This window comes from Pteronotus mesoamericanus, unplaced genomic scaffold (assembly GCF_021234165.1).
Source record: "Pteronotus mesoamericanus isolate MK-2021 breed Mesoamerican mustached bat unplaced genomic scaffold, CSHL_Meso_final scaffold_705, whole genome shotgun sequence".
In the NCBI taxonomy this organism is placed as follows: Eukaryota; Metazoa; Chordata; class Mammalia; order Chiroptera; family Mormoopidae; genus Pteronotus; species Pteronotus mesoamericanus.
The window spans coordinates 16,662,545-16,672,761 of NW_026555326.1; the positions used below are offsets into that span (position 1 = coordinate 16,662,545).

Here is a 10,217-nt window from a genome sequence, read left to right on the forward strand (position 1 = left end):
TAGATTAGCAAATGGGCCTGTCACCTTAGGGTGCCTGCTGTTTTTCCAGCTCTTCCCTGGCTGGGTTCTTTGGGATACCACTTTTTAGTAATAATGATTTCTCTATAGGATGCACCAGCAAGGCAATGATATGGAAACTTCCACTGACTAGATTTTCAACCGCCCTCTGCCTCTACCGTATTGTGAATGAATCAAGGAACTCATCAGAGGGGTAGCTACAACTCCACTTGAAGAATTTGGGGACTCGCTAGTCTAAGGCATTAGCCTGTATTCGGGAATTTCAAAGTGGTTCCCCACTCCCCTCCAAAACCAAACAAACAAAAATTAGCATCAGAAAAAATGGTCTGATTCATTCTAATTTGTGAAGGGAGGAAATGTGAGCCAGAGAGATTTTTACTAAGAAGTTAAAAAACTCACAGATGGGTAAGGAATCTACAAGTTCTCTGGAGTTTTCTCGGTATTGCTTAGGGATGCACGTCATTCCTCTAAACATGCTTCTCTCTTTCTCTCATCTGTTTTCTTTAACCCTGGATCAGCCTACTCACCTATCTAGGCTCTTTCCTTGCAGCTTTGCCAGAGGGTTTGAAAATTAGTGTTGATATTAGCCCACAGCCAAACATTGATTTTGACAAGTCTTCTTCCTATTCCCACTCCTGCTCGGCTCAGGACCTTTGCCCTTGCTGTTCGTTCTTTTGAAATGCCCTCCTGTTTTTATGAATGTTTGCTCCTTCTTATCCTTCAGATTACAGCACAAATGTCATCTCAGAAGACTGTCCTGCCCCCAACCCCGGTTTAATGTGTTAACAAACCACCTCGAAATTTTTTCTTCATAGGATTTATCATCCTCCCAAGCCCTTTGTTTGCTTATTCATTCACTATTTTCCCCCTGCCCATTGGAAAGTAAGCTCAGTGAAGGTGGGACCTTGTCTGTCTTGCTGACTGTATCCCCAGAGCCTATGTCAGTGCCTGAGGTAGGGGCGAACAGATACATCCCTCCCAGTCTTCTACCTCCCTTGCATAAGTTTACTGACTCTCCAGTGTGTTTAAAAAAAAAAAAAAAGTTTTATTATTACCAGCAGGAGGGACATACATGGGGTAGTAGTTGCACTGAGCTTGGGATAGATGTGGTCCGTGAGGGGATGGTGATGATCGGGAAGCCGGAAGGAAAGGGGGTAGGTCTGGAGGCCAGCGCCGAGGGCTCCTCAGCGGCACTTCTGGGAACGGCTAAAGGACTCATGGCAAGCTACTGCCAGTCCGCCAATGAGATTAAGAAATTCTTGGAAATCTAGCTGCCCATCACTGTTCGTGTCCAATTTCTTCATCATGCGGTCAAGGACACCGGGGTCCTTCTGGTTCTGCAAAGGTAGTAATAACAACAATGAAGTGATAATATTAACAGTACCTTTACATTGTACTTTCTGAAATGCTTTCAGATACGTTGCAACATTTTATCCTCATAGAACATGAGGTATGGGGTAGGGATTCTAGTATTCCTACTACCTAAACACAGAAGCAGACTAAAAGAGGTGAAGCTCAGACTGGAAGCCAGATTTTCTGGCTCCTAGTCCAGGGTTCTTAATGTGACAATCAGGGATTATTCGATTTTACAAAAACAACACAACACTTTTTTCAACTCTTGCATGCAATTCCAGTATATAAACTATTGGGTTGGCCAAAAAGTCTGTCACATTTTTCCTGTACCATGGCTCTAGTAGTGCTTAGTCGTCTTTAACTTCATTTGAAACAATTTTGTTACACTGTATTGACAGCTCTCATATCAGTGTGCCCTAAAAAAATAAAACCTATAAAAATTGGTGAATTTATGTGCAGCCATTTTAATATTGAAGATGGAAGAAAATATGCACCACTTTTGTCATATTATGCTTTATTATTTCAAGGAAGGTAAAAATGCAACTGAAATGCAAAAAAAAAAAAAAGATTTGTGCAGTATATGGAGAAGGTTCTGTGACTAATCAAATGTATCAAAAGTGGTTTGTGAAGTTTGTTAGAACTACTGACATTTTGGCCAAATATATCTTTGCTGTGGGGCTGTCTTATGCATTGGAAGATGTTTAGTAGCACCCCTGGCCTCTAACTCTTAGAAGTCAAAAGTGTGAGTTAGCCGACACACTCAAAATATCCAAATCAATAAAGTTATTGGTGAAATGAAAAATGTCTTTTATTTTATGGGAAAAAGTAAACGGACTTTTTTTGGCCAACCCAATACATAAAAGTAGAGTGATTTGAAGTAAAAACAGGTTGCAGGCCCTATCAGCCTCATCCTCCACTCACCCAAGCCCCCAGCATATATACACTTATAGCCACTGGTTAATTATGGCTACTTAAATTAATTAACTTAGAAAGTCAATAGGCATATGTGGCCAGTGGCTACCATATCAGGTAGTGCAGATATAAAACATGTTTTCTATCATTGCATAAAGTCTATTGGCCATCCCTAGAGGCTTTGGGGTAGAGGGATAAAATGAGAACACTCTTCCATTACGCCACTTACTATTTTGCAATTTCTTTTCCCTAAATGAGTAGGGAAGTTATCCCTAAGTCAGGTAATTTGATAACTTTGATCTTTAAAACACATCTTATTCAAAGAAAAGGAGGAGAACCATTTACCAGTGGTTCAGAGCTTCCTTGTGAGGCCTGGGAGCTCAGCCTATGTTGTTACTTGGAGTCCTGGCTTGGAGTGAAAGAAAAGGAGGCAGGAGAGTGTGGGGGCGGGGGTTAGCTTCTGGCCCTTCATTCCTAGCCATTCTGCCAGTTTTGTTTCATGCTCTGGGCAGTTTGGAGCTGGGTGGGGACAGGGGGCTGGTAGTGGTAAGGGCTAGGACCAGTACCTTTGTGAAGGCAGCCAGTTCTGTATTCATGAAGGTTAGGAACTCAGTCTTGGACAGTGTAGAGCAGTTAGCATCCTTTCCAGCATACCTCCGGAAAACAGCAATCAGAGACTCGATGCACCGCTCGGTCTCTGTAGGGCTGGATACTTTTGCCTTTGGAGAAAAAAAAATTCAAGGCTGAGACAAGAGCAACATATCAAGGCCTTGATGCTAGAGAACACTCCAGAGAATCTTTTCTCTTCATTTTGGGTCAAAGCAGTTTCCTAAGCCTGGGTCATTTTTTAGGGGTGTAAGGTGCCTAAGACATGCACAGAAAGTCACATTTTGTGAGCTTCCTCCCCACATCCCGTCACCTATATTCCATGGGAAACATAGAATAAGCCTGGAGCCTGTGGCTACGTTTGATGAGAATGAGGGTGACAGGGCCACTGATATCTTTAGAACGAGCAGGAAATACGTATTACTAAACATCGGCCAGTCCATGTCCACACCGAGCATTGGCTAAAGATGTCAAAATTTCCTGTTTTCCAAGAGTATACAGAGTGTAATGAATGAAATGGCAGTTCTTTTTAAAGAAAATACTGAATTCCTGGAACTCATGCATTTTCTAGAAGAAAACTAAAAGCATAGCTATTATTGTGTATGGGGTGGGAGATTTGAGAATTTTTTTGATGTTCAAAACCAGCTTTCATATTTGAAAATTAGCAGCTCTGTATTTTACATGTGAGGAAATAGAAGCATGAGAAGGGAATGGACACAGCTATCCCCAGAATCCCCGCCTCCAAGTCCCTTTCTGCAGTCCTCAGCCTTTGCTTCTTCTACTTCTAGATGCCACGAATTCCCACAGGAATGGCTGGTCGAACCTCTCTGGTCATTTCAAACCACGAAGATTGATATGGGGACTCTCAGGTTGCTGTTCACACAGCTCCCGTGGCTTATAGAGAGCCGAACCACGCCTGTGGCTGCTGCAGAAGGAGCAGGAGGTTCAAATCCCATGCTGGGCTCTGCTTTTCCTTCATCAGAAATCTTCAAGTAAATTCTCTCCTGATGAGTGTGCCCCTCGGGGCCCCAGAAAGGAGGAACTGCTGTTCTCCCCCTGGTGGATAAGAGCAGCAACTGCGGACTATCTGGAAAACGTGCCGGGCCACACCCTTCCTGAGGCTTTCCCCCCAGGCCATTAACAATGGGCTACTTTCCGACGGTCACTTTGCAATTTAGCACTTACTATTCATTTGTTCTTGAGCTGTAGCCCGTACTTCCTGGAATCCAGAGCTGGAGGCTTTCAGGCCCCATAATTAACATCCTGAGGATTGATGGAAGCCCTGAGGCTGCAGGCCTGAAGGCCTCCTTCCCTCCCTCCTTTCTGTAGGCTCTTCCCCTCTCTCGTCTCTCCAGGAGCTTTACCAGCCTGCCGGGTGCCTCCTACCCAATACATCTTGGGGAATCTATAAAGCCCTTCCGAAGGTGGGTTCTAAAGAACTCTTTCAGAGGTGGATTCTTTCCCAACAGTCACATTGTTGGAACGTTTTCTTAAAGAAAACTGTTGGTAGGTTTCAGGGTTTGGGGGAGAAACAAAATAGCGTTGCTTAGAAACATATGTGTTTGCACAACAGCTGTTCTTATCAGGACTAAAATCTCACTGTTTTACTAATGTGTCAGATGACAGGAACAAGATTGGCTAGGAGGGCACACCAGATAGCGTAGAAGTTTCCAGACTAAGGATCAAGGCTTTGTGACCTTTTCATAGACCTAAAGAAGCTGCCTCTGCCTCTTTTCCTTGGGGAATTCAGATTGCCTTGCTTTTCCCATTTCAAAATGGCCTTCTGCTTTACTTTTTTCTCCTTAACATCTCTGCATTTCTCCCCAGAGGTAATTTTCCAGAGCAAAAGAAAGAAACACAATTATTAGACTACTGAAATGAATTGCAAAATTTGTAGAGCTGAGGGGTCTTTAGAGATAGTTCCCAAGGAGGGAGGCCCAGAGAGAGGGAGACCCAGGGACAGGAAAGCTTTGCTCAAGGTGCGGCAGTGGCTGAAGGGGAGGAGAACTTATTCTCTGGCTTGGAGGCCAGCGCTCCCCTCACCTCACTTCACCCTCAGAATTGTATTTGGTGGGAACCAATGACAGGAAGGAGACACAGGGCTAGTGGACAGTGTGAAAGAATTTTAAAAATGTCCACTAAACACTCAACATTTTAGAAAAGAAAAAGGAACGTGGAAAAGAAGTAATGCTTGAAAAAGACTCAGGTATTGCAGTTCTCATTAACCAATATCACCTTTTCCCTCCAAGGACCGTGGCACCCACCCTCCTCCTCCAGGACCATGCCAGGTTCATCATGTGACAACGACTCTCCCGTTTTGCATGGAAAGAGGAGGAAAAGATGAGGTGGGATACAGACTGAGACACTAGAGCAAGGGTTGGCAAAAGGGCCAGATGGTACATATTTGAGGCCAGTGTGGTCCATAATGACTTGTCACTCTGCTTTCCTAGCGGGCCAGCAACCACAGACAACTCATAAACGAATGGGTATGGACATACGCCAATAAAAGTTGGTGTGGACGCTGAAGATTGATTTTCATGTAATTCTTACGTGTCACAAAGTATTATTCTTCCTTTGATTTTCTTTCCACCATTTAAAAATGCAAAATCCAATGGTAGCGAACAGAAACCAAACTTGGTCCCTGGGCGGAAGTTTTGCTGACTCCCTTCACCAAAGAGGGGGCAGATTTTGGAGGTGGCTTCATCGAAGAGTTAGAGAATTCAAAGTGGGGATGGCAGGAGCTAAGAGGGGAAAACAGGTAGTGCCGGGAGCGCCCGAAAAGGCCGCGAGTGGAAAGGCAAGGCTGTGAGGAAGGGCGTGGCTGGGCCGGGCGCCTCCCACGTTCCTGGCGGACTCGGCTTCCGTCTCCGTCTTGGCCGCTGGCCGCTAGCTTACTGAAACTTTGATTTTCCGGGGGCTCAGACGGCCGTTCAGAAATGTGCCCTTTCTGGTCCCCAGGAAGAGCTGGTGCCGCTCACAGAATTCCACCCCCGTCTGCAGCTGGTCTCCCGGCTCCGGGACCCAGCGGCGCCGGCCCCCAGCACAAGCGGGACCCCCGCCCCCGCCGAGCGGACCGGGGGCCTCCCCCGCGGAGCTCACCCGGCACTTCCGCGTCCGCAGCCCGAGCCCTCATCTTTGCCCGGTAAACAAAGAACCTCCCGTGGCCGTGGCCACGCCTGGGCTGTTACTCCTGTAGAGCGTTAGGGCTCTTTCCTTCTGTCCTCTCTTCTCAGTTCCCTCCCACGGATTGGTTTTTCCTGCTCTGTTTACTGCCACGTGATGGGAATCAAAGTTAAAACCTGGTGGAAAGTAGGCTGTAGCTTTTTCTTTTGGTTTCAGAGGAAGAAATAAGAGGTCAGGCTTACCATGTCGGAGTAGAGCGAGGCGCTGAGGCTGTGAGAGGGAAGCGGCGCGGCGAGCTTTGGGCGGCGGCGGCGGCGGGCGGGCCGAGGCTATTGCCTGTCCCCGCCCGGCCCCCGCCCGTGCTCTCTTGTCCCCGCCCGCGCGGCTCCCTCCTGACTCACTCCTCCGACCCCCTCCTCCGCTTCCCCGCCGCGCAGATCAGGACTTGTCAGCCAAACACAGAGCCTCACTTAAAACTCACAGGAAACCCATCAGAGCCTTAAAAAGTGTCTCTTCCCTTGACCTGTGAACCTTGAAGATTTTTGACTTTTTTTGAATTACAAGTTTTACCCAGCTGTCTGCGGGAAGTCTGGCCACATCGTGAGTGGGTCTTTTCCTTGTATGAGTTCATTCAGGTTGGAGACGCAGAAAGATAGCATTTAAAAACATGCAACATGGGCTGTGGGCCACAATCGCAGAGTAGAAGTTCCCTTGAAGCCAGAGATATGTGTTCCTTTGCACTGAAGATAGTTACTAGAGTGGTGATTTGTGCCAGGTGGAGCACCTTGGTCTTAAACTTCTCTCTAAACCGACAACTGTTAAACAACAACAAAACCCCAAACTACTTAAAAAATTGACCCATGAGAGTAGAGTACTGTCTGCGTACAGTTGGCAACGGAGTTGGAGTTGTATTAAGAATCAGAAGCTCTGGGTTCTAATCCTGAGTCTGTTATTTCATTGCAGTATTTTTGGTAAAACCCCTGCCCTGAACCATTTCCTTATTTATAAAAGTAGGTGATGTTGCCTTTCCTATTTTGTAAGATTATGACTGTCAAATAAAATGATGGCTTTGAGAGGGCTTCAAACACTGTGAAGCAGAGAGAGCGGGCTGCAGGGCATCATGTAAACTGATTCCTTTCTTGCAGGCTCAGCTGGTCACTTGGGAGCCAGCCTTCAGCTCTGCTCAATTACTCCAGACCCACATTCTCAGTTGTTCCTGTCCACTTGAAAAATCCCACCTGAGTCTCTGACTCAGTAATTAAGATATAACTTGCTTCCTTAAACCCACTTCTCTCCCTTCTTACATGTCTCTAATGGTGCTGCCATTCTTCCAGTCTCTCAGCTTGAGGACTTGGAGCCAAGTTTTGGTTCTAAATCCCTTTCTTACCCCGAATCTTAATATAGTGCCATGTACTATCAGCTTTAGTGTTACACTCTGTCTTGTCTTTGCCTCTCATATTTTCTATTTCCAACCAGGGTTCTATACCATAGTTTAGATCTTCATTTTCTCTTTCCTCCAGTTTCTAACTGGTCTGCTGCCCTCCAATCTGTTACATTAACTGTTAAAAACACATTAAACTCTGATCAATTGCCTACTTAAAACAAAACAAAGCAAAACAAAACAAAACAGAAGAACTAAACAAAATGGTTCCCCAAGGACTTTTATCCTCACCCAAGAACATTTTGTTTTAGCATTTACATTAGAGAGAGAGAAAGGGAGAGAAACATTGATGTGAGTGAGAGAGAAACAGTGAACCGGGATTGAACCCACAGCCTACATATGTGCTCTGACTGGGGATCAAACCCACAACCTTTTGTTGTATGGGACGAGGCTCTGACTAACTGAGTCACCTGGCCAGGGTCCCAATGCCCATTCTGTTAAATCCAAACTTCTTAGCCTCATCTGGCTTTGAAAAAACTCTTAACCTTAATTAATAAATGAATAATTTATTCATTCAACAGATTTTTTTTTGAAACCTTCTGTGTGCCAAACCTAGTGCTAGATATGAGAGATACAAAGACGAATGTAATATAATGCCTATCTTTGAGGTAGTCTTTGGATAGACTTTAGAGTTCTGGTGGTTTAGAGGATTTTCCCTGGATGGTTGCTGGGATCCACAAATGCGTAAAGTTACACGTAAAAATTTTGCATAGGAGAATTTTTTTTTTTCTGGAGAAAGGTCCATAGCTTTAATCTATGATAAAAAATACTTAAGAATCATTTGTCTAAATTAGTCCCAACCTGAATCAGGGGACCTCCCATACCATAATCCTCTTTTAAGGAAAACACTTCCCTTATAGCCTCTGCTAAAGGACCGGCCCAGTTGGTGACATTTTGCATGATTTGACCCTGTGCTCACTGTCACAGCTGATTTAACTGAGATTAGCTGTGGACTCAAGGACTGCCAACCCACAGAGTGGACCGTAGCGGATGTCTCATGATATGACATGGAAAGATGACCTGGGGCCAGTCAGCTTCTTGTTCTTGGGCAACTGAAATTATAAACACAAAGAAAATTAGGCATTTGGGAGAGCTGAAGCTGAACATATGCAGAGAGAGAATCATGAGGTCATGGCGAATCCAAACTACAGAAGCAGACACCATGAATATGGAGAAGCCACGACGTTTGGAAAGAATGCATGGGATAGAGGGAAAAAATAAACCAACGGCTGTCTGGAATAAAAGAAGTAGCTACTTGGGTATTAGCTGAGTTGTACAGATGGTGAAGCACTGGGATAAAGAGCATGCAGTCCAAATTTACCAGCTTTCTTGTTCTCCCGGAACCTTGTTACTTAGTTTTCCTAGTTTTCTGTAAGACATTTATTCCTTTAATAATTCCTCTGCCCCATGAGGTAGCTTGAATGAAACAAACAAACAAACAAACAAAAAACCAAACCCCCCCCCCCCAAAAAAAGAAAAAAGAGCTAAATCAAGTAAGTATGATTTGTTGAGAACCAGGTTGGGGGTCAGCCCTTCTACTTAGGCCTGCCTGTGGCCTGTGATAACTCCCCAGGGTCATGCTAAAATGGGGTCATTACGCAATTAGGTTCTCGGTCAGAGGAGGGAGAGTTCAGAGGAGAGAGCAGGCAAAGGGAGATTTGACCAAGGAGGTAAACAATGCATTGGACTGAAAGGCTAAAGCAGGCCGGAAGCTGAGGATGAAAGGGCTGATTAACTGGTAGCAAGAGACAGAAATGAGGTACAGATAAATAAAGGGCTATTTGGAAATAAATGTGAGGACCTTCACAGTGCAGGGTAATTTTTAGATGCAACCTGAGCTCTGTGCAGCATTGGGTAGGTTATTACATGGTCACAATAGAATGTGATGAGCATAACAACAGGGATGTGACCAAGATACGATGGCAATATTGGGAAAGAAATGATTGGTTCACTCGGGGGGAGCAGCACAGAGAAAATGAAACTTCGGTTTGTTACTGAAGGATGAATTAGAATTCACCAAGTGGATGGGACGGCGTAAAGCAAGGCGAAGTCAGGCAGTGCAGCACAGTGTGACGCAGACTCTGGAACTAGAGTGTGGGGCTCAAATTCAGTGCTGCAATGTATTACCTGTATGAGCTCCAGCAAGTCATTTATCTGCTCTGTGCCTCAGTTTCCTCATCTATGAAGTGGAGAGAATAGTAGTACTTACTTCATATGGTTGTGGTGTGGATTAAGACATAATTCGTGTGAAATGCTTAGAATTTAGAGCAGTGTCTTCAGAGGATGCCCTATATAATGGCTTGTGCAAAAGTAAGGAGGGATGAAGCATATGTGTATTCTCAGTACTTGCAGTTGGCTTGGTAAGTCCTGGCTTTTGGGTATGCGGTGATGGGAAATGTGAGGCAGAATTATGGGATATGAACCCAGAGAGAGAAGAATCGGAGCTAGATTGTACCATGAAGGTCATCTATCAAGAACCACTGAAGATTTTGAAGCAGGAGGGTGACATGATCCACTCCATCTTTTGAGAAGTGTAGCAGATGTACTAGAGAGGAGAGAGACTAGAGGCAAGGAACCTATTAGGATATTGTTGCAATAACCAAGGTGAGATGGCCTTGTCAGGATGGGGAGAGGAAGTTGCCAAGTACTGGGAAGGCAAAAACAATTGAACTTGGCCTCTGCTTGGATATGAGGGGTTTGGAAGAGTGATGAGATCACCTTAGGAGAGAATAAGAGTGAAAACAGTCACATTTATTTACAGTTC

General features: G+C 44.9%; 1 protein-coding gene across 1 annotated transcript; it reads right to left on the reverse strand.

Moving 5' to 3' along the window:
* Positions 1–1,042: 1,042 nt before the first annotated feature.
* On the reverse strand, positions 1,043–6,324 carry S100A11 (S100 calcium binding protein A11). The gene is made up of 3 exons (XM_054563438.1): positions 6,255–6,324; positions 2,850–3,002; positions 1,043–1,355 (listed from the first exon to the last, which is right to left on the reverse strand). Exons 1-3 carry the CDS (start codon positions 6,255–6,257, stop codon positions 1,203–1,205), a joined length of 309 nt encoding a protein of 102 aa, XP_054419413.1. The 5' UTR covers positions 6,258–6,324; the 3' UTR covers positions 1,043–1,202.
* Positions 6,325–10,217: the final 3,893 nt, after the last annotated feature.